General features: G+C 35.5%; 1 protein-coding gene across 1 annotated transcript in view; it reads right to left on the minus strand.

The window, feature by feature from the left end:
- The window catches only part of DOK6 (docking protein 6), a 463,681-nt gene that overhangs the window by 255,799 nt on the left and 182,252 nt on the right, over window positions 1-25,630 (minus strand). Inside the window, exons 2-3 of the mRNA XM_049782401.1 lie at window positions 20,820-20,927; window positions 147-261 (exon numbers count right to left, since the gene is read on the minus strand). Of these exons, the coding sequence (XP_049638358.1) occupies window positions 147-261; window positions 20,820-20,927 (223 nt within the window). The remainder of the gene's footprint in view (window positions 1-146; window positions 262-20,819; window positions 20,928-25,630) is intronic.

A 25,630-nucleotide genomic window follows, 5' to 3' on the forward strand; every position in this document is an offset into this window, starting at 1 on the left:
GGGAACATATGGGATGCCGGGGGATCGAACCGCGGTCCTTCTTTGGCTAGCGCTAGCGCTTGCAAGGCAGACACCATACCTCTAGCGCCACCTCACCAGCCCCAGCCCATTTTTCTTAAGCTAGAGATGGACCTTGAATTGCTTACCTGAGTCACAGGCAAATGTCTTTGAAGTTTCATCATGGAAGATAATTGCCACTGCATGCTTCTTTGTCTCTCGAGGCAGTCTGGTTATATTTTTGATGTTGTGTAGCTCAGTTACCTTGAAAGAAAAATATTTTTTAACTTAGCACACAGTAGAAAGTACAGAGGACTTAATCAAAACCACCATCCTAAAACATTCCTATGGCACCTTTGTAAATGTTTCTAATGATCTGAAGTTAAAGACAGAGTAGGCGGGGCCCGGAGAGATAGCACAGTGGCGTTTGCCTTGCAAGCAGCCGATCAAGGACCAAAGGTGGTTGGTTTGAATCCCGGTGTCCCATATGGTCCCCCGTGCCTGCCAGGAGCTATTTCTGAGCAGACAGCCAGGAGTAACTCCTGAGTGACGCCGGGTGTGGCCCAAAAAACAAAACAAACAAACAAACAAACAAAAAGACAGAGTAGGCAAAAGGGCTACACAAGTCCTAACTTGTGGTTGCAAATAATTGGGGGGGGGGGGAGGTTGTACAGTTTTGTAATTTAAAAAATATATATAAAATTGAGCCAAGAAGGCAAAAACTGTGCTTTTATTGACATCAGATATAATTCAAAATGATAGTTTGTATAGTACAGTAAATGTTATCTATGATTTTCCTGGAGTATTGATTGCATATAATATTTCAGCTCTCTCCTAATTCCTGCTTAATCTTGTTTCTAATAAGACTGTAGTTATCACTCAACTGACACTCATCTATCCTTCAAGAAAATGACTCTAAAATGTTTAGGTTATCAATGTAAGACACCTTCTTTACAGAAAAATACAGTATTCAGAGACTAATATATTTGAAACTCCCACCTATATCTCCCACCAAACTAAACAAAAACTCTTACTCTACATAAGTAGTTTGAAAGCACAGATTATTATCTATCAATAATAGATAGATACTGTATCTACAGTATCAAATGATATTCTGTTCAATAAATTAGCACACATATATAATAGTGTGTTATAGCAAACAACACCATCAAAACTTTATTATGCTACTTAGAAATAATTTTCCAGGGATTGTCATTTGTAAATATAAAAAATGTATTCTATTTAGATATTCTAGATTCCATGTCTCTCTTTTAATTCTCTTGTGGAAAAAGGAGCAAAACAAACTAATGAATAATCTAGAAAATGGCAGCAGGCACTGGGCACCTTCTAACTGTAGCACCTTAGGCCATCTGACAAATGATGAGTTCCAGTGAAGTACTTGATCTTCTGTAAAATTACATTTAGAAATGCAGACAAACTCTTCAAGTGTACATGCTTACAGTGGCTTTTGAGTGCTTAAGTTGCTTTGTGGTTGTTCAATTATGCCAGGCCTCTACTGCAGTGTATGACATAAGACACTAAGTAATGCAAGAGAGCAAAGCACTCTCCAGGAGTATAAAATCCTACTCATACTGTCTTGGTTAGGAAGATCAATTATAGTACTAGATGCTGCAACAATAGGTTGGAAACTTTCTAAAATACTTCTATATTTTTGGTGATGTTCCTCTTTAGATAAACAAATATATGTATTTCTTAAATGTCCTGAATTATTAAAAATTAAAGTCAAAATTAAATATTGACTGCTCTGGAGAATAGAACCTATGTGCCCCAAAATGCAATGTATTAAAGGCATCTGCACTCATATGTTCATATCAGCACCATTCACAAAAATCAGGATACAACCCAAGTGTTTGAGAACAGATAAGTGTCTAAAGAAACTGGTACATCAACACAATGAAATACTATGCAGCTTTTTGGAAAAATTAACTCATATAGTTTGCTTACACATGGCTAGACATGAGGAGTACTATGCTGTGTTAGATGAGACAAAAAGAGAGGGACAGATATAGAATGATAGCACTCGGGATATAAAAATAAAGCATAGTATGAGAATCATATCTAAAGACAATAGAAGCAATGGCCAGCAAGGACTGGACTGGTCCATAATAAAGAGCTTGTTTCAAAGAGGGGAGAAATGCAACTTGGGCATAGAAGGGTCCACTATGACAGTGATAGTTGGAAAATGATCACTTGGCACAAGAAATGAGTGCTAATGGGAGGGAAAGTGGCATGCATGATATGCTTCCAGTAACAGTAATGAAATCCACAGTGCTTAAAAGGAATAACAGGAGAGAGAAAGAGAAAGAGAGAGAGAGAAAGCAGAAAAGAATGTCATACAGGAAGTCTGGGGAAGGGAAGAAGGGAAATTGGAAATTGGTGACAAGTAGTGACAAATGGAAATAATGCCATGGAAACATTGAATGGCAGAACCTTAAACATCAACAACTTTGTAACTGAATATCTCATAATGATTCAGTGGAGGAAAACTTAAAAAAAAATCAATGAATTAAAATATTCTATCCACACTTTAACTTACAGAAATATATGAACTTACCACCCATTAAGAAGTGATTGGGGAAAAAAAGAAAAATAAATGAGTAAGGGTAGAGATAGAAGATGAGAAGGGAATTACTAGAGGAATAAGGGTTAGGGGCTCGGTTACACCAGTGATGGGGAGAATGATAGAGTTATTTACCCAAACAACAGACTCAACACACTGAAAGTGTGAGATTTAAACTTCAACCACAGAACTCTGAAATGTGCCTGCCTGGGAGGCAGGAGGGAGCATGGAAATTTACATGGGGCTGGCATCAAAATAAGTCTTTCCTAAAATCCAACTATCAATAACTCTGTAAATCATGGTTCTTTAATTAAATACAATTTCTTAAAGCATTTGTATTTTTTTTGATGATGCGTTTTTAATGTTTCAAATCTACAAAATGAAAAATTGAAGAAAAAAAGAATTTATTCATCCAGACTTCTGACGTAAGATTAAGTATCATTTATCAGGAATAAAAAACCCTTAGGCAAATTTATAATATATATATACCAATAAACCAAAAATATAAATATATACCAATAAGCATTTCTTTGAAAAAATCAATACATGTTATTTTTTACAGCTATAACAAGAATCACAAAATAATAAAGACCAATCAATAAAATATTAAGATACTAAATACTAAATTACCTAGCTGAAGAAAAATGATTTGGAAGTGGTTTGGGTTGTTAATCTGTAAGTAAATAAATGCCACGGTCAACAATTTATAAGCCTAACTATTAAAATCCCTAAAGAGAATTCACTAGCTGATGTTATTCAAGTTTTAGTTTAAGGGGAAATTCCTAAAGAAATTCCTGGTGCAGAACTCTTAACAGTTCTAAGATGGAAAATAATCCTTTTCTGTAGGCTTTCATAATCAACTGGTGATAGTAAGATTGCAAATAAAAACAATAGCCTGGGCTGGAGTAATAACACAACAGGTAGGGTGTTTGCTCTGCAACTAGCCAACCCAGGTTAGATTCCCAGCATTCCATATGATTCTTCAAGTCTGCCAGGTGTAATTTCTGAGCATAGAGTCAGAAGTAAACCCGGAACCCCACTGTTTGTGACCCCAACCTCCCAACAAAACCCTACAAATAAAATTAAAACGAGTTCATCAAACAGTGATGAAAAGGGGCCAAGAGATAGCATGGAGGCAAGGCGTATGCCTTGCCTGCAGAAGGATGGTGATTTGAATCCCGGCATCCCATATGGTTCCCTGAGGCTGTTAGGAGCGATTTCTGTGTGTAGAGCCAGGAGTTACTCCTGAGCACTGCCGGGTGTGACCCAAAAACCAAAACCAAACCAACCAAACAAACAAAAAAACAGTGATGAAAATGTCAATTTCTCCAACCTGTTTGTGTATAGCACATTTAGAATTAAAAGTAAACCCATTTAATGTTACATATTGGTAACTTCCCAAACTCACTTTCCTACCCAATTTTGCTCTTGTGCACTGTGTCTACAAATGATCATCAGTAAATATTGACTGTGTCTTAAATAATGAACCAAGGGCATGACATCACAGAGAAATTTTTAAAATGAGAGAGATTCCATCTCTCAAGAGTGGCATTCTTATTGTTTCTTTGCAAGCTGTTAGTGTCTTGGCTTCATAAATGACTATTTGAGAGAAATATCTGATTGCACTTAGGCCCATTTACATGCGGGACATGTGTTTCTGCTCCCTGAGCTTTCTGACTGGCTGAGTCTCACTCTTCCTTAAATATGTTCTTTACTCTCACCAGCACTTATATATTTGTCAAATTTTATTATCTGATCACACTGATGATATTTTTAATCAAAACATTTTGAGGAACACACACACATCTAGAAAGAACGACAGAGAGATTATACCTGACAGTGTTTGAGAGATCATTCAGTGGTGGAAATTGAGCCCAAGATTCCTGAATGCAAAGCTTATTTTCTTTTCTTTTTTTTTTATGGACCCCCCCCCCCATTCTGCAAAGCTTATTTTCTAACCCTTTGAATCATTATCTTGCCCTGATGAATCTAAACATAATAGCCTTCACTGACTCAACACCATCACCTAATGGCACTTGAAAAACTCAGTTTCACGCCTAAGACTTCAGCCTTTCAATACTTCACAGTCCTTCTAATCTCAGTCCAGACCAACCTTGCACCAACCTTGACACTGGCTGGGTTCAGCCATACATGCCGGCTTTCAATTTGCCTTCATAAAATGTCACTTCTCAAAGGTCACAGTTTTTTACAGAACAGTCCCCTTGGATGACCCGTTCCTAAATCTTGCTGTCAAGCTCACAGCCATTCATCAAGACGAATAGGAACATCTTTCTTGATTCTTCCCAGAGTAACTCACCCAGAATGAATAACTTATTCCTGGGAAGTGAGAGTGATGTGAAGAAAGACTTTTCTTAAGATCTTGAGATTTTGGGGGGATATCTAAATTCAGATGGCTTCTTGAAGTCATAGGAGATCCAGTTCTGTTCATACATTGGACTCAGTATGTGAACATTCATTTTATCTTAAATCCAGATCACGTAGTTATTTTAGAACTGGGTTTCAACAAGGGAACTTTTCCTTTGTTTATTCTCCTTTTGCATGTCAACCATGAACTCTTCAAAGTGAAGATTAGCAACATCTGTTAAATGATTATTTCGTTTTTTTGTCCCATGAGGAAAGAGAAGACTACTTTATAAGTAGTCCACAATATACACTGGGCTCCACATTCTGAAAGGACAATTTTTACTTATATGTTATAAGGAGTTGTAAAAGCTAGACATTAGGGAATGAAAGTACATTTTTTATATCAAAAGACTTAACTAGACATTCCTCGATCAACTCTTGAGCTTGGCAAATATATCCGGAAGATTTTGATTGGTTGTATTTTCTTCAAGTGTGCATGGAACATAATGACATATATTGGAATATCATTGTGTTTCATCTGCTTGTGATAAGCTGAAAGCCGTTCAGGGGCTTGTTTTATTCCTTTACTCCCTCACTCCCATCTCTTGTTACCCCACATTTAACCATTTTTCTGTACTAATGATTTTTGTTTTGGCCAAGGTGGATTACATATCTTTCACAGTAATTTTTTGAGTGTAGTCTGAAGCTTCAGGCAATGCATCATGGCAAGTTTCCATGCTGTAGGTATTTTGGCCAAGATAAGGTGATGATGCAGCCTCGGCTGCCCCCCACAGCCTTCTTTCTCTTTCCTCCCCATCCCCAGGGTTATTGCTGGACTCCTGTTCAGGGTCCTGGCAAGTGGGTCACGGTGAGGTGCAATTTAAGAGACCCCAGGCTTCCTTCTCCCTGCAAGGGGCTGGGAGGGGACTGGTGAACATTCAACTTCCAGCAATTAGGAAGCAAACGCCTCTTGGGGAGTCGGAAGCTTCAGCAGGCAACAAGGGGAGGACATGGCTCTATGTGCTCTTCGCTTGTCCAAATCACAGACCAAAGTGGTACCTCGGAAACACCCCCCTCCCTCTTGACTATTTCTAAAACATAAAAGGTGTATCTCCTTTGTATATCTGAGATGTATTCCCTTAACATCTATAACTCTTTTCGAACATCCTCATATAGTGACAATTTTGCCCACTGGATTTGTTATTTGATTGTTTGATTTTCCCCCTTTGAGATCTGTTTTATAAGCAATACTGGTAGAAGTACATCTCTGTATAGATTTCATGTTTGAACCAAGTTATGGGGAATGTTGGACTTTATTCGTCGGTCCCCAGATGCACCAACAATATCTTGCGGCATTGCTTCTCTTTTGCATAGGCACACTAAAATGGGAAAATAATACATATGCAAACAAGTTCTTGTCTAATAGAGATGGGAACACAAATTTGGTAATGTAATTAGGCCTTTTACCCTGAACATTGGCATAATGATTTGATTTGGCATAGGCCTCAGAAGAATGGGCATCGTCCACACTGAACAATGGATACCATCTATAGAAACAACCACAATTGTTTATAACATTACCAGGATCCAAGCCTCAACCAGGGAAGACCTACCACTGCTTTGACATTTACTTACTCCAAAGAGTGCTCCCAACACCTAGAAGTCTCAGCAACAGTCTGCATGCAGGGTAGATTGCTCTGCATTTAATGGTAGATCGCTCTGCATTTAATGATATGCTGAAACTAGAGGATGCTCCACATCAGCCTGACAGATGAAAGAAATACACAGAATCCAGAGTCTTTAAATATAAGAATCTGGGGCCGGGCGGTGGCGCTGGAGGTAAGGTGCCTGCCTTGCCTGCGCTAGCCTAGGACGGACCGCGGTTCGATCCCCCGGCATCCCATATGGTCCCCCCAAGAAGCGAGGAGCAACTTCTGAGTGCATAGCCAGGAGTAACCCCTGAGCATCACAGGGTGTGGCCCAAAAACCAAAATATATATATATATATATATATATATATATATATGTATATATATATATATATATATATATATATATATATATATATATATAAGAATCTGATACCAACAATAGCTAAAGTGTGAAAAGTTTCACCGGGACCATGGAGAATGACTTGGGTTGGACGGACTGGTATGCCTGGAACCCAGAGTCGGTCTTATGCCAATAAACTTCTGGGGTGAGGCCTTTTTGTAACCAGGTCAAGGATTTTTTTCCATTTTCCCTATTTTTCTGGACCAGGCAAACAACGGCAATTGCTACTATCACACCTTTATTATATTATTTTACTCTTATCCTTTAAGGAAAAAAAATACAACCTACTGAACTTAAAAACAAATAACTGTAGTAGAATGCCTGTCTCGAATACAGGCAGGGGATGGGAAGGGGGAGCGGGTAATGTTACACTGGTGAAGGGGGGGTGTTCTGGTTATGACTATAATCCAACTATGGTCATGTTACTTAAATAAAAAATATATATAAAAAAGTGTGCCCACACATTGTTAGTAACATTCAAAATCAATAATAAAGATGCTTTATACAATTTGATATAATTATTCACTATATAATTATTTATTAATCATTTATTATAAAAATCATACCATTTATATTACTTATTTTTCCTCATAGTCTAAATGTGTGAATTATATTAATATTAGTGCTCAGTAAAATCTTTACTTAAGGGTCCAAAATGTGTTTTTCATATATTAGCACATGAAAAAGAAAAAGAAAGAGGTAGCATAAATATATTAAAATTTTTATTAGTTTTAAATTGTCTCATCAGTTTACTGTCATTGTAATTGATATTAGATAGCTACCTACAAATGTGTGATTTTTTAATTTAAACTAATTATGTTTTGAAAGTAAAAGATAATTAACTTTGAAGATTTTTAAAGTATAGAGAAGTTAGAATATAAATTTAACTTCTGTAAATATTATTATTTATGCTTACTAATTCTGGTATTTGACCACTACTCTATGGCGATTGCAATTAAATCAGTGTCTTCTTTTTGGAGAATAAAAATGGCTCATTTTAGTAGCAAGTTTAATAAGACTTCACTTTATTAGGATGAATAACATTGATTTTTCCAGTGATAAAATAAGAAGATTGAACATTTAATAAAGTTTTACTATTTAAATATATCTTAAACTCTCTGTGCTTGAATCTTAAGCTTTTATAATAATAATTTAAATGTTAGTAATTCTCTACACATTTTAGGTCCCAATATTTAGATTCTAATTTATAGTCATCTTACAATTGCTCACTTCCAATAAAATTTACTTCATTTCCAGCAGCTGCTTTCTTACATTAACCTCTTATCAATAAAAATAAGAATATGTACCACCAAAAGAATCACGCTTAAAGATTCCTATGATACATTCCATGTGCTCTGGTATTCTTTCATGCTTAATACAAGACTTTCTCAACATAGATAAGTATAAAAGCTTAGTCTCTGAACTCTTTAAAAAATTTAACTTCTCTAAAATATTAGATCACATGGTAACGTATTATTCAAAAGATTACGTATGGACTAAATATTACTAGAGTGGAAATTAATGATACTGGCCACTGTCTATACAGCATCCAGGTTTAGCCCTTTTACTATGAGAATATGGTCCACCTCCTGGATCATGCAGCCCGAGTGTCCTGCAGGGCATCTCACTGCTACAGAAAATAGGAAGAAGTTACTATTTTCCTGGAAAATGGCAGCAGAGTCGGGGATGGACTCCAGCCTCATGTCAGCAAGATAGGCATTCCAGACCTCTCCATAATGTGGTTCCCTCCAGAGATGATCAGATGACTGTTGGGTACTCACATAGGAATTAGAAAATCACTTGAGTAAATACAAACAGGAAGTAAGAAAGCATAAATCCTCTATTTAGAAAAGTAACTCATAGACACTTTAGGGGGTCAAGTGCAAGGCTGACCAAAAACTGAACTATAATTTCTTTAGTTTTGAAGTTTCTTGCACCTCTTAAGAGGGACAGCAGTTTTGAAGCAAGAAGGAATCCACAGAGAGGCCATTAAAAGATTCAGATAAAAATTTCTGAATGGTCTAAAAGTTTTGGCTCGAATCTGTTGATGTCCATATTTACAGTATATGTGTAGCTGATCACAAATTTAATTTTCTAGTTTAGGCACATTTGCAAGGAACAGAAAAGAAGCATTGAAAGAGACCTGTCAGCATAGGGAAGGCCAGTCAGTGAAGGTTGGAGTACAAGTTCGGTGGTTTGCATTCTTGTTCTGGTAGTAGAATTAATGTCTTCAGTTCAAATTCTTCAAAGAGAGTAAATATCCCTATGCAAAAATGTCTATTGTCTACAATTTTAGACTTATTGGTAATAATCACTAGTCATCATAGCAAGTCATCTTACTAATTAGATTTTTGGACTCTGATTCTTGTTGGCCATGATGGATTCGAAATATGAAGAGATACCCATTAGACAAAGAAGTTCAATGCCAACTACATCTTTGATATTGGGGAAAAGTTTCATTAAGTTGATCAGTACTGCAGATCTAATATAATATAGGAAAAAAGTGCAGAAAGATAAAATACTTGTATTTTTAATTTAAAAAATGATGTCAAATTTAGAAACTCTAGCTAAAATGCTGCTGTAAGTCCCCAAAGACACTAAGCTTTGCTTAGAGACCAACAATACAAGCACATTGTAAATCTTTGAAAATATAATATGGTGGAATCTTACTGGAAACAAGAACAAGAAAATCTTGAAGAAAGTGCTTGTCTGCAAAGACCTTGTAAAAATGGTTACAAATTCAAATAATGGCAGTAACAGTAACCCCCAACTAGAACCCCCTTGGTTCTCAAGCAAGATTACATGGATGGTTAAAATTACATGGGTTAAGATAGATTGTAATCTTACAATCTATCTCATTATTTTTCTAGTACTGTACATAATTTAGTGGAGAAAGAAGATAAATGACAGTCCAGCCATAGGCAAAAAATATTATGACATTTTCAATAAGGCTAAACAATAATTCTATCCCATGTGGGTACAAATGGAAGCAAGTGGATGTCAATTCTGAGAAAGAGAATAAGTAGCATCAAACTATTTTATTTATCTAGATATGACAACAAACTCATATATATCATCAACAAAAAAATTCAAGAGATTGGGGCTAGAGCAGAGGGTAGGGCTTTTGCCTTGTACTTAGCCAATCTGGGTTTGATCCCCATCATCTCAAATGGTCCCCAGCTCCTGGATGGAAATCAAAACCTGAAGAGTTATTTCTAAGTGAAGAGCCAGGAATAACAGCTGAGCACTGCCAGGTGTGGCCCCAAAACCAAAAAAATAATCATAATACTAAGATAGTTAAACTAGTAGGTAAGTCTTTATTTTTTGTATTAGAAAATTTGGATTGATTATAAAAGTCTAAAGGTATCAGGTAATTTTAAAAGTCTTAATCCAAAAGAATCAAGTTATACAAATTATTTTCTCTATGAATGCTGATATAATTAAAAAGTATAATGAAATTTTCATCACTGATCAAGAGTAAATAAACTATATATGACTAAAGACTTCATATATGTTATTATTATTTATTTATTAATCTATAATATACAATGAATTACACTGGAACTGCTTGGTAGAAATTGAGATGCTGAAACAATGTTGCATAAAACAGTGTTTTAAAATATTTCTTCAGGAACAAAAAAAGCATCAAAAAACAAAGAAGTCAGGCATTCTATTGAAGAAGTTAAAAATAAAACAACAAAGCATGCTCAGAAATAAAGGGAAAATCAATAATATGGAGAAATAAATGAGAAGTTAACAAAACCAGAAGACTTATTTGAAAAAAGATTAAGAGAAAAAATTTCTGTGCTGGGATGCGGCTTAACAGGAAAACACATGCCTTTTCATGCATGAGACAGGGGTTTGATCTCAGGCAGTGAAAAAAAACATAAAGTAAAATAAAATAAAAGTGATACCTAGCAAGTTAGATGAAAGCAGAAAGAGAAAATGTGGAAAAATCAGTAAGAGAAAATATCCAAACAACAGAAAGTCCAAATATTAATAGGAATACAACCTATTACCAATGAAATGACTAGCATAAATGAAAAAAAAAGCTATATACTTAGAAAATGATTTTAAAAATGCCAAAAGTGGTGACATAGAGAGAAAACTTAAAAAGACAGTCTTTAAAATAAACCATTTTTCATAATGGAGTTGTACCAAATTTGGAAGGCAAAGCTAATTATTATCTTGTGCTAGACATGCCAGAAAAAAAATCAACTCTGCTTAATTTTTTCATCTGGTACAAAATTGATTCCAAAATAGGACATGTAAAATGCAAAGTATATATGAATGCATATTTGAAAAGTTCTCACATGCAGGAAGAAATGTTCCTATGAAGATTAAAAGTATAGATAAAAAGAGAAGAAAAGGGAGAGGAGGAGGAGGAGGAAGGGGAGTGGAAAAAGGGAAGAGAGGGAAGTGGAGGAAAGAAGAAGGGAGGCTAGGGAAGGGAAGAAAGGGGAAAAGAAGGAAAGGAAAGCGGAGAAAAGGGATAAAAAAAGATATACTATGTTGGAGAGAGGAAAATAACTATAACAGAGTTAGCAGGCAATTTATTGCTGAAAGCAGCCTCTCCCTGACAACCAGTACAGAGACAGTTCTCCTGCCTGGAGGTGCTGGGGTTCAATTCTGACCATAGAAGCAACAGATAAGATCTCAGCCCACCTACACAGTGACTTGAGGCTAAGAACCCTCAATGAAGGGCCATGTATGCTGTGCCCTTTGGGTCAGATCACTACAAACTCAAAAAGGGGGTTGAACCTGCTGGCTCTGTGGGTTGTTATCCAATGGAAAATGAACACTTTGCTCCTTTTAAGTGTTTGTGAACTGGACCACCATAGAGTTGATTTGGCTGCTTGGTAAGAAAACTCAAGGGATTGGACATCAGGCTTTTTATGGAGGAGACCTGAGTTTGATCCTGGAAACATGGTCCTGAGAGCACTGATAGGAGAGACACTAGAGCACAGAAAGGAGAATAGTTTCTAGGTACACCAGATGACCCAGAAAAAAATTTTAAAAGTAAAAAATAGAAAGAGACTCAACTTTGGGAGTTGTATGATGAATCTAACTAAATCATATAAAGGGCCACACACAGCTAAGGAAAAAAGAAAGTTGAAGTGATATCTAAGCAGAGAAACATAGTAGTCACCAATCCCACACAGGGAATTTCACATTCCAAGACAAACATTTCATAAAAGCAAGGGGGAGAAAAGTTATTGGCTAGTTAGGTCACCATTCATTTATATCTACTCATTATCTAAGTATGATTGACATATTCAGCAATATAATATGGAAAAGTAGGGAAAATGCTGGTTGGAAGTAAATATTTACAATCACTTCTTTCTTCCTCCTCTCTCTGTCTTAATCTTTTCTCTTTCCATATAAATAACAAAACAAAACCGTGTTTCCATGAATATTGTATAGCAGGAATTTAACTCTTTCTTCAAAAGGCCAGATTTTGTGCGACAATAATTCGAAGGTGAACAAATCCAGGAGTTAGCATCAAAGCAAATTATTTCTTATTTAAGATCTCTAATAATGAAACAGTGGCTGCTATTGGGTTGTATGGAACCCAGTATTATTCAAGGAGTAGTAAAAAATAATTGCATTATAATTCATTATAGCAGCATTCAATAAAAAAATTTTATAGTTAAAATAGATTTAAGCATGTAAAGTTACCGCTTATAAAATAGATATGACAGATATTTAGAGTGAATATAAAATATTCATTTAAAAACAAATTCTTAGGGCTGGAGAAATAGTACACTGGGTAGAGCATTTAAATCACATGTGACCAATCTAGGCTTCAACCCTGTCACCATATGTGGTCACCTGAGTCCTCCTAGGATGGATCATTGTGCACGGAGTTAGGAAGAAACCCTGAGCACAGCCAGATGTGGCCCAAATACAAAACAAGACAGCATCTGACTGAAATAAGTATGCTAATTATTTAAAGAATAATGAGAAACTTTCCATTCTCAGCAGAAAAACAATTCACCTTCTGTGAGCATCATCATATAAACATCCCTTCCAACTGCACCTGGCCATTTTGGTAATGAGTGAAAATAAGGTCTTAGAACAAAACGAGGCAATGATATTCTGAAGTTATCATAAAAATAATGTCATGACAGAGTTGTGTTACTGATACCCTTTCTTGAAATCCAGACTGATGCACCAAATGGTGTAAATTGCTTCTATGATTTCAAAGATACAAAAACTGAGGCAAATGTGACTTTTCCTAATGTACGTGTTCAACACTTAACATATTTTACATTTAAGAGTCATCCAATATTTTTTGCATTTTAATTGCATAGTAGGTTTAAACTATGCATTTTATATTTAAATTGATTTATTAAGACAGTGGTATTTATCAATGTAGCTTTCAATGTAGAGTTTCAGACATAGAATAAATCTTAAATGCAATGCTATCCTTTATCATTGCCTCACACACAAATAAACACATTTTAAAGCTTTAAAAAGATGATTTTTTTGTATTATTTTTGTTTTCCTTCCTTTTTCCCTTTCTTTTCTTAAACTGACTTCTATAGTCTCTAGAAGGACTCCTCCTGTTTTTTGCTTGTTTGAAATTTTGCTTGTTTGAATTTTTGTTTTGATTTTTTTTTTTACCTTCAAACAGAACCACATAACCTGAACCATCTTGTTCTGCCTCACAAATTGAGGGGGAAATAATGGAGGGCACCAAGATCGAACAGTTGTATAAACATTGAGTAGAAATAAAAAAATGATCAGACTTAAATACCAAATCCAAAGCCAACTACAACAGTACCAATACCCAATCTACAACAAGCTAGACACAGAGGGACCACTTATACTAGCAGCCCGGGGTGGGTGGGTGGGTGGGGAGGGGGCAAAGGAGGAGCGATATGGGATGCATGCTGGGAAAAGGGGTGGAGGGAGGACAATGTTGGTGGTGAGAATGCCCCTGATTCAATGTCACTATGTACCTAAAATACTACTGTGAAAGATTTGTAATCCACTTTGGTCAAAATAAAAATTATTAATAAAAAATAGTACTTCTCAAATCTGGCTTTATGCTTCACTGTGAACAGATATAATAAATTATACCCCAAATTCTGATTATTGAGTTAGTTCTTTGTTATATTCAAAGCATATATAAACCATATAGAGTCATTCTTATTATACCTGCCTTTAATTCTGTGGAAAAAAAATTCTCCTTTTGTTTGCATTTTTATCTAAGTGTATTACTATATATAGCAGTGCTCAGGGCTTAGTCTTGGCTCTGTGCTCAGAGTTCACTCCTGGAACACTTGAGGATTCATCTGTGCTGCTGGAGATTGAATTTAGATTGGCTCCATGCAAGAAAAGCATTCTATCTTCTGTACTATTTCTATAGATCTTGATTCTTTAACATTTTAATGATTTGTGAATGAAATATAGCAAACACCAAATTGAACTACTAGACTTTTGAGATCATGGCTCTGCCAGCCAGTTTTCTCTTACGTTCTGAACCTATTTCAAACTCTTTAATTGGTGTCTTGATAATCCTTGACTTTAGGGATCTCCATTCATGACTCAGAGATCTTGATATAAAAAGTTATTATGCCTTGAAATTTCTGACTTGTACCAACTTAAAGATATCTTTCTGACTTTATTTCACTTCAATATTTGCTGAGTACTTACAATGTTAAGTAGCACAAAATAATAAATAACCAATAAATTATTGGTTTACATGAAATGCTCCTATCCTAAGAATAGATGTGTACTAACAGGTTCTATAGTTAAAATTAGTGAATACTTCAAAATAAAAAATAATTACCCGGAAACAATGAATGGAAAGATGAATGGATGTAAAAATGAATGAATGAATGAATGAATGAATGAATGAAGACATGCATTATGAATGGACAGTAGATGAAAAAGCTGCCTTACTAAAATATATTTTATCAAACTGAAACTTTCAGAAAAGCATTTCTTGGGACACCATTTTGAATCAACTGATCGATTGTTTTTCTGCCATTCGTGTAACATTACTTGTATACCAAATAATCAGCAACTAAGATAAGAGACAGGTATTGTACTATCATTTCAAGTATGTATTCATCAAAGTGTATTGGAATAAAAATTAAAAAATAGTCATTGAAATTAAAATTAAAAAGATGTTCTACATAACACTGCAAGCTTGTGCTATATCCATCATTAAAATGATCTTGCATCTAAGTTACTTAATTTTTTGAGTCATACCCCATGGTGCTCAGGAGTTATTCCTGGATCTGCACTTAAGAATTACTCCTGATGGTGCTTGGAGGACCATATGTGATGCTGGGGATAGAACCCAATCAGCTATGTGCAGGGCAAATGCCTTACCTGCTATGTTATTGCTCATGCCCTTTGTATCTAACTTTAAAGCATCTATTATTTTTTTTACAAAGATATGTATGCTTATCTTTAGCTGACACTTTCAGATATTTGTTTTATGTAAAGATCAAAATGGAAGACTCCAAAGAAATCAAAAGTTGATAGAATTGAATACAGCCTTTGTTTGACTTTTCAGATACAGATTGGTTCCCAATACAGGTAAACTTTATTGTTCAAATAAAATAGTTTTATTATAATTATGTCTTCACTGAGTTCTACCTTCCTCAGTCTAGGAGTTTTATTTTTATTTTCCTCTATGGATAGCAGCACCCAAAATTATTTTATTAATATTTATGTAAACTTTCTTTTTCATCTGCTTAGAAAATTAAGGAAAATTTATTAGCTGATTCTATGTAAATTGCTTCAGTTCAGTTTTCATTGAGGATAAATTTGTTTTGAATATCTGTTATGACAATTATATACAGCTACATTTTCAACTCTAATGCATTTTTAATAACTTCCTTCAGCAGCTAGTGATTTGAATTTCAAATTCCTTCTACCATGAAGTTAAAAAGTATATACATTTTATAGCAGTTTCCTATAAAATTTGATTTATGTGGTAAGATCTTTCTCACAGTAAACATATCAAATGTCTAAATGAGATCATTAATACTCATAAGATTTAAAATATGTAGGTTCCAGATACAGTATAGCACCAAATTAAAGTTGGTAAAAATATAATTATGTACCTAGCTTCTTTTTTTTCTTCAGAAATCGCTTATTTAGAATGAAAACAGTTCATTCCTTTGATTGGATATTTTGACTTTTTGCTATTTAGCACAATATTGCATTTGGGGAAAGATCAATCACACTGATTATAGCTGATTAAACACATGTTCAAATTGTTTCAAAGTGAAGTCAAAGCAATAGCATAGTGAGTAAGGCATTTCCCTTGTATGCATTGGACCCCTATTTAATCCCAGACATCCCATGTGGTCCCCGAACCTCCCAGGAGTAATTTCTGAGTGTAGTCAAGAATAATGCCTGTGCATGACAGGGTGTGGCCAAAAATTAAAAATAATGCTTTATAAAGGTTTAAACGCTAACAAATGTGATGTTTTGGAAAATCCATGTAGTCTACATCTTAAAGTAATCTTGAAAATGTGTGCGTTTCATTTCTTTCTTGTTTTTTTTTTTTTTTTTTTTTTTTTTTGCCAACTTTTTTGAGTTCCCTCAGTAGTGCTCAGGGGCTCTCCTTGTTCTGTGCTTGGAGTGATCCTTGATGCTTCTGTTGCTCCAGGAACTAGATGAGTGCCAAGAATCAGAAGTAAGGTCAGCACAGACTCAAAGCAAGTGCCTTCATTACATTCTGTACTATCTCTCTGGTCCTCAAGAACTTTGCTTGTCTAATCTGTAATTTCAATGTTTGGATAAACCACTCATTGTCTTCAGGGAGCACAAGGGTTTGTAAATATACCAACATTTCCCATCAAAAGATTTTTCTTCCTTTCAATGAACAGCAGATGGACTACCAAAAATGTATAGTCTCACTAATGTTAACTCCCCCACAGAAAAGACAATCTAATATTTATTTTGTCTGAAGCAGTTCAAATGCTATCTTTTTTTTTTTTACAATTTATTATGATCAATATGAATTACAAGTCTTTCACAGTTATATTTAAGGTACACAGTGACAATAAATTTGGGCCATTCCCACCACCAGTGTTATACCATAGCTCTTTGATAAGGGCTAATCTAATAGGTATGAGGTGACATTTGTTTATGGTTTTAATTTTCATGTCCCCATTGTAAAATAAATTTTTGATTTCTAACTCTCCAGGATCCTGGGGAATACCTGGGAAAACTCTAGGTATCACCAGCAAAAATGATACCCAAGTCCAACTCTTTCAGAGAAAAACCCAGTTGACCCAGCACCCTACATAATGTTCATTTCCAACCCGTAGTGTTCTGAGTGCACTAGATTCAGGAGTAACCCCTGAGCACAGATACAAACAAAACAAACAAATCTGAACAACAGAAACTCATAACCCCATCCAAAAAATGGGGAAAAGAGATTTTGTTGGTTTGCTTGTTTTTTGGAAGGTTCACCTAGCAATGTAATAGAATTACTCCTGACTCTATGCTCAGGAATTATTTCCTGACAGTATTTGGGAAATCAAATGAGATGTCAGAGATTTAATTCAGACTAATTATGTAGAAGGCAAAAAACCCAGATGCTGTGCTGTTGTTTCAGTCTCCAAAAATGGGGAAAAGAGATGAACAGACACTTCCTCAAAGAGGACATACAGATGGGAAGTATGTATATGAAAATATGCATACTGCCGTTGTTATTAGAAAACTGTAAACCAAAATGCAAATGAGGCTTCAGCTCAGCAGTGAAAATGACATACATTGAAAGGACCAAAAAATAACCAAAGTTAGGAGGGATGTGTTGAGACCATCACCTGGATGATCTCTTTCTTTGAAAAGTCCTGTTTTCCAGAGCCAGGATCTACTGGCCCTGGATGCTTTCATAACTGCAGTTTGCTCTGTGTTGTATTTCTAAACCTATCTGCACTGACTGAAATGTGGAATTTGAAAAAAATAAAATCACTTCAGCTGTTACTGACTGCTCCAAAGTCTTGTTAAAAATTCAGATGTTGGAGGCCAGAGAAGTGGTACAGGCGTAAAGATGCTTGCTATCCATAGAGTAGTATCAGTTTTTCTACACTGCATATGCAGTATCTCCTGCCCTAATACAGCTAGGAGTGAGCCCTTAAGTAAAGAGTCATAAGTAGTCCCTAAAATAGGCAGAAAGTGACCCAACTTTATCACACACACACCTCAGAAAAAAAGAGCTCAAATGTGGTGTTAGCAAAATGTCTCAAAGTGGAAGAGCAAAGGCATTTCACATGTCAAGTCCTGGGTTGGATTCCTGAAAAGTGCTGATACCAAGCTTCATTGGATGTGGCCCTCACAACCAATAACAACAAAAATTTATTTATTTCTTTAGCAGTTTGAGTTAAATCCAGGAGTACTTAGGGTTTACTCACTGTTCTGCACTCAAGAGTCACTCTTAGTGGTATTCAGGAAACCAAAAATTAAAAATGTAAAAAGTATAAAAATAGGGCCCGGAGAGATAACACAGCGGCGTTTGCCTTGCAAGCAGCCAATCCAGGATCAAAGGTGGTTGGTTCGAATCCCGGTGTTCCATATGGTCCCCCGTGCCCGTCAGGAGCTATTTCTGAGCAGACAGCCAGGAGTAACCCCTGAGCACCGCCGGGTGTGACCCAAAAACCAAAAAAAAAAAAAAAAAAAAAAAGTATAAAAATAATGCAAGTGTTTATGTTCCCATCTTGGATTTGTTCCTTTTAGCAGCTCAGGAAGAGGAAGACAATTATTGTATCAAGGGCACAAATCAGAAGACCATTTCATAGGCATCTTTTCTTTGGAATCTCAGTCTCACAAATACATTTATGACTTTGATAACAGGATTCTTATATCTCCTTGATGGGGTTTAATAGCAGTTCCTGTTAATGGGTGGGAGTCTATCCCTCTGTGGTTGAATGACAATCACTCAGCTGCAAGACGCCTTTGGGTGCCATTTTTCTCAGTTGATGAATGCAAATATTAATGTTGAAAGTTTTCCTTTAATTTGAGCAACATTAGAGCAGCTTAATGGTAATAGAATTTGGAGGACTAGGAAGAACAGGTCCCATCTGAGTGATAAAGAGTGGCATGAGAGAAATATAAATGATAAAAGAGAATTTGAATAATGCTAGATGTCCAGTCAAAGAAAAAAAGAATAAGAAAGCCGTGTTGTAAAACTACTTAAAATATTAAAAATAAAAGTATTTATGGTGATACAAAATTGAAGTTGAAATTTTTGGTAGATTTAATCCAAATTTAACCTATCCAAAGTGAAAGCACATGATTTCCACAAAAAAACTATATAAGACACCCAATTAGAAGATCAGGACAAAATTACTAAAATAGAATTGAAATAACAGCAGAAGCCATTTGCATACTTCCTTGAAAACAACCCTTAAGATTTCTTATTACTGATGAATCATGCCCAAATTATCTTTTCATATCAGGATTGGTCTAACTAAACCATTTTAGTTCACAATCAATCATAGAGAGGGAAGGGAAAAAAAAAGGATAAAATTCATGAAAGGAAACTTAAATCACTAGGAAACAAAATTAGCCTCCCCAATGCTGTGAAGAATAAGTTGTAATAAAAATTTTAATCTTCATAACAGTGCTATGAGAAAGGTAAATTGTAGCTGTCACATATACTGAATCTAGTTATTAAAGTGCTTGAGGGAGCTTCAAGTTACAATGACATCTGCTTTGTTATTTATTAAAAGATTAATTATTCCTACTGTCTCTCTGCTCCTAAGTATCTTGCTGGTTACTTCGTACAGGCTTATGAGAGAAAGCCAAAAAAAAAAAAATGTGTAGGCTTTGAACATATTAGTCATATATCCTCAGTATTTATCTCACGCAACTTACATTGGCACTCTTATTTAAGTCCTTTATTTGTTACAATGAACAAAGTATTATTGGTTCTGTGATAATATCAAACTTTTTACATTCATATTTCTATTTGGGGTCTATTGGATCATTCCCATTGGATAACATTACATGTTCCATATGTGCTGTGTTGGAAAAATGAATTGGTTTCCCATTATGGCTGGATCTTATAACACATTTCTTAAAAAATGTCTGTAACATTCTCATCTTTAGCTTTTCTTAATTCAATCCAAGTAAGACCAGACTCCATATGTTACTAGAATAACTAGCTATGGTCACTAATGATCTCCATATTATTTCTAGAATCCCACCAGAGAGAAATTAGAATCTCTATTTAGCTTATTTAGGCATTCTAATCTCTGTAAAAAAAACTAACCAAGTTCTGATGTTATCACCACAGATAACTAGGCAGTATATTTAGCATCTTTTTAGGGTTATTTTTTACATCCTTTTAATTATTAGGAAAGTACTTCTTTCATCACTGAGTGTATATGCCACCTCTGAGTACTAGCAGACAAAACCAGCCCTCTTCACTCATAAAATTAACACCTCTATTAATTGTGGCATTAGTACCCTGAAGCCCAATCTCAATAAGTTTTATCTTCAAACTAATGCTCAAAGTTTCAATCAATATAACAAATATACAATTAACCTGAGTGGTGGAAAAAAGAGAGAAAAATCCATTCAGCACCATGGTAAGAGTTCTGAATCATCTCATTTTGCACAGTAGCAATAAAAATGCATCCTTAATTTTGCAGTAGTAACCACTGGTCCTTATAGCAGATGATTAAAATAAAAGAGAAAAATAGCTTTCTGGGGGGTCAGAACAGGGATATTTTATTGTGGCCCTGCATTTTGGCCTCTGCAGATTGCATTGATCAAAAGAAATATCTCTACCAGCTGTTGGTGAAGGTCTGGACCATCCATAAAAATTGCAAATACAGTGCCTCACCTTATGAAAATTCCTGAAATACGCAGCTTTCTCATCTGGAAATTTTTCTAGCCTTCTAGGTCCTTTACTGGAAGCCTTCTTGAACACCAACCAGCATCGTCTGAAAATCTGAAAGCAAATAAAGAAATCTTTGAAAATTCTTGCTTTTTTTTTTTTTTACACAATTTGAGTAGCATAAAAAATTTATCTATAAAATTAATACATGGGAGATGCTCATTTTCAAATGTATTTTTTGTATAAACAGCAATTTTTCTGTCATGAGCACATCAGTCATAAAGATTGCTGCAGAATTTCAAAACAATATTTACCATGAAATGAACTTGTATGAAAACATTTCATATTATGCTTTTCAGTGAGTTGGCTTGAATCATATTTAATCTAAGTAAATTATGTGGGTGTCAATGTTGTATGAGATGTGTTTTTTGCCTTCCTACTTACAGACATTTCTGTTTTCCATGATAACGCAGTTATAATTTGCTCATGTAAAACTCTTTCAGATGCTCAACTTTCTCGATTGGAGACATCACATTTACAAATTAACCTATCATGCAAGATTTTAGTATCTTTGGAAAATAAATCCTTATCATTAAAATATAGAACATCTTTTGATATGGACACATTTGCTTCTCCTTCTACATTTCTACATTACCTCATGTTTACTAAGATCAAATTATGATACTTTTTAGTAACCCATGAAGTTATTGTACAAAAGTAAACAGATAAATTTATGTAAAAAAACGTCTTTAAATCACATATAATTTCACTTTTCCTGGCTTCCTTCTGATTTAGATAGACCATCTGTATTTTAGAATGAAGATGATGGCAATATCAGGATACATACACAAATATACATCAAGTGACGGTTTTGGTTAAAAAGCAAAAATGCTAATTGAATAAACACAAATAAGTACTTCTCAAATTTAATGTTAAAGGGAAAATTAGTAGGGAAAATTCACTATCAACAGTTCCCATATTAGCAATCTCTCCCACAGGTCAGATAATAAAGGATTAGCATTCTAGCTATGAAGAAGGCTCTAGAATTGGCCACAACTTTAAATTTAAGCATTTTACATATTTCGGATGGATTACACAGTGGTGATAGACATAAAGAAGTACATTGGAATCACCAGGAACTTAGAACATTGCAGTATATTTAATTGTGAAGGTACTATGAATATTGTGTTTTACTTAGACACTGATTTAAGAAGTTGACAATAAAGAGGCATAAATTATTTCCACTGCCAACAGCCCTGATCCTGCTCTCTACCCTCCCAACCCCCCAGCCTGACTCCCTGGCAGACACATTTTTAATTAATTGCTGTAGTTGGGGTCCCACTTAGAGGAGTATTGGGTCTAGATATTCCGACACATGCAGATACATCATTTATACCAGACTGGTCCCAGGCCCACCTCTTGACTATTTCACTGCCAAGTCTCTTCTTCTGGCTTCACCACCTCCATTTCCTCTCACTCCCTAGCATTTTCTTCTCTATAAACTACAGCCAATACTTTTTACTAGCAAACTCTTGGATTGTGGCCTGTTTATCTGCTCCACAGAAGACAGTTTTCCTATGCTAAAAGATATGTTTAGAAGGATGAAGCAATGGTATAGTGGGTAAAGTGATTACCTTGTGTGTGGTATACCAGGGCTTGATCTCTAGCACCCCACTGGCTTCCCAAGTCCTGTCGGGAATGATCTATGAATACAGAAGCCAGGAGTAAACCCTGAGTACCCCTAGTTTGACTTAAAAATATGAGTTGAATTGAGGTGATGTGATTTCCAATACTATTGAGTTTTGTTAATGCAACATTTCAACACCACACCCTTTGCCAGAGTGCCAGCATTCCTCCACCATTGTCTCACATAAGAATGGTTTTGTAGAAAACAGGTTCATGCTCTCTCAAACATGGGCAGAAAAGACCAAATATGGGATTTCAGCTCTGTCTTTGGAAGACATGGCTTTCTGGGGTAGACATTGAACCTGTCCAATTTAGATACTCCCCTATACCCAAAATTTGTATCCTCCTTTAGTTTGGGGGAAAACAATGTCCAAATCATAAAGGAATTGCAATGGTAAAAAGAAAATGAACCACAAAGCTCACATCAACATGCTTGATGGAAGAGTCACGAACAATGCAACAGAAAAAAAAAAAAAAGACATGTTTTTGTAGTCACTAAAAATGCAACAGAAACCCCACCCCCACCTTTTTGTAGTTACCACAGTAATTAAACAACCCTTCCTTTGATTCATTTCTACAGGTATGGTTCCCAAACATTGCCAGGGATCACAACAGAGCAGATAACAGATAAAGCCCTTACATACTGAGGGGTATGGTCCAATTATCACCTCCTATCCCATTGCTCTTAAGCAAAGGATCAGTTTAGGACATCTATTCCACAGTCATTTGCATATATTGTAAACACCATTGATGTACTTGTAGATTTTAAAGTTTTTAGGTCATTCCAATATTGATGGGAATTATGTAAAAAGAGAATAAAAACAATCTAAATATTCCATTGACTAAAACCATATTTATGCTAATGTAGAATGACTTGGATAGGGCTAATATAATGATTTAAAGTTAGAAACAGAAAGCTGAAAAAATACATTATAAAGCTATGTTTTTTATAAAAAAAATTCTCTTCACAATATGGCACAAATTACTTTTGCACAAAATAAGACATTTCACATTTTAACATAAATCATATATATCTATATTAGTATAGAGTTATAATATAAAGCTGAAGAATATATTTAGAACACTTTTAATATTGTTTCTATTATTTATTTAATGCCTTATCTTGTAAAAATGCTTCAGGAAACAAGTACTGTCAATAGTGCCGAATGCAAAAAGCTTGCATTCTGAATATTGTTATACTCTGAATTATTTCCTTCACAAATTCATATGTGAATTAATTATTCCCAATGCCATAGAATTTAAAGATATAGCCTTTGAGAATTAATTAATGCAGACATGAGGGTGTGGCTTTTGGAAAGGAGTACTACCTTGAAAAAAAAAGTCTTTAGTGCTGGAGAGATGGCGGTAAGGCATTTGCCTTACATGCAGGACAGTGGTTTGAATCCCGGCATCCCATATGGTCCCCTGAGCCTGCCAGGAATGATTTCTGAGCGTAGTGCCAGGAATAACCCCTGAGCCCCACAGGGTGTGACCCAAAAGACAAAAAACAAAAAAAAAACAAAAACAAACAAACAAACAAAAAAAGAATAATGGGGAAGACATAAGAGTAACCAACCTTAATTCAGTGCCTAGCATCCCACATGATCCCCTGAGCATCACAAGGAATAATTTATGAGTAGAGTTGAGATTACTCAGTATTGCTTAATATAGCTACCAAACAAATAAAACACTTCAGAGAACTTCTCTCTTTCTGTAAACCTTTCTAGTAAAAAGGTTATGCAAGACAGCAGCCATCTACAAACTGGCGGAGCATGTTCCTCAGATTCTAAGCATTAGAGATGCCATGATGAATCTCACAGACCTAAAAAAAAACAAAGGTTTCTGCTGCCCAAGTCACTACATTTATGGAATTTTATTATGGCAGCTCAAATTGACTAAGATTAGATAAAATTTTTATTAACAGAGCTGTCATAGTTAGAGAAGGTAGTTGCCTTGGTAGTAAGACATAGTAAAACAAAACAAAACACCAAACCTTAGTCACTAATATCTGAGTCAAAGTTTAAAAGACTGAAGCCAAAAAAATCAGATGATCATTTTTTTTTTTTTTGGTTTTTGGGTCACACCCAGAAGTGCTCAGGGGTTACTCCTGGCTCTACTCTCTACTCACGGGGGACCTTATAGGATGCCAAATTTCAAACCACTGTCCTTCTGCATGCAAGGCAAACACCTTACCACCATGCTATCTCTCTGGCCCCAAAATGATCATTTTTTTTTTTGCTGTATCTCATCTATTTAATTTTCAACTTGGAGCTCTTAATTGATAATATAATAAAAATAAAAATATTAGAAAGCAAAATGATCATTTTTAATTGAGATAGAGAGATGATAGATGCTAACTATTTATCATCTGATATTGATAAGTGAACTTAGAATTCTACTTGAGGTATGGAGGTTCTCCCTTTACAAAACTGATATTCAAATTCTTTCAGTATGGTTTATTAATTTGCCCACCCAGTGGTTTCTGACTGTGAGAAACTGTGAGTGTTACCTGTGCCTGTTTTTCCACTGTCCTGTCTCCTGAACCTATTGGGAGTGGCCCAAAAAAGGCCCAGAAAAATAGCTCTCCCAGAGGCTCATCCAAGGGCCGAACGCCAAGGATCTGTTTCCGAACATGAAAATGGGCTATCCGCAGTGTTCTGCAGAAAGGCAAGTCCCCTGTCAGGCTGGGAATATCTACACCCGCCAGTGGTTCCTGACTGTGAGAAACTGTGAGTGTTGCCTGTGCATGTTTTTCCACTGTCCTGTCTCCTGAACCTCTTGGGAGTGGGCCGAAAAGGGCCCAGAAAAATAGATCTCCCAGAGGCTCTAGAACCAATGTACCCCACCATAACACGCAGAAAAAAATCACAATATAAGTGTGACAATGGTGAAATCTCGCAGGCAAACACCATACACAGAGAATGAAGATGATAGTGAGGATAACCTAAAAAATTCCAACCATCTGATTAACTTCTCAGATAAGGAGTTTAGAATAGAAATATGAAAGATGTTTGTAGAACTCAAAGAAAGCATAGATTGATCTGAACAGAACAAAAAGACAGAAATCAGAAAACTCCAAACTGAAATAACAGATCTGAAAAACATGGTAGCTCAACTGATAACCTCAGTGG

Source organism: Suncus etruscus, chromosome 10 (genome assembly GCF_024139225.1).
Source record: "Suncus etruscus isolate mSunEtr1 chromosome 10, mSunEtr1.pri.cur, whole genome shotgun sequence".
NCBI classification, from domain to species: domain Eukaryota; kingdom Metazoa; phylum Chordata; class Mammalia; order Eulipotyphla; family Soricidae; genus Suncus; species Suncus etruscus.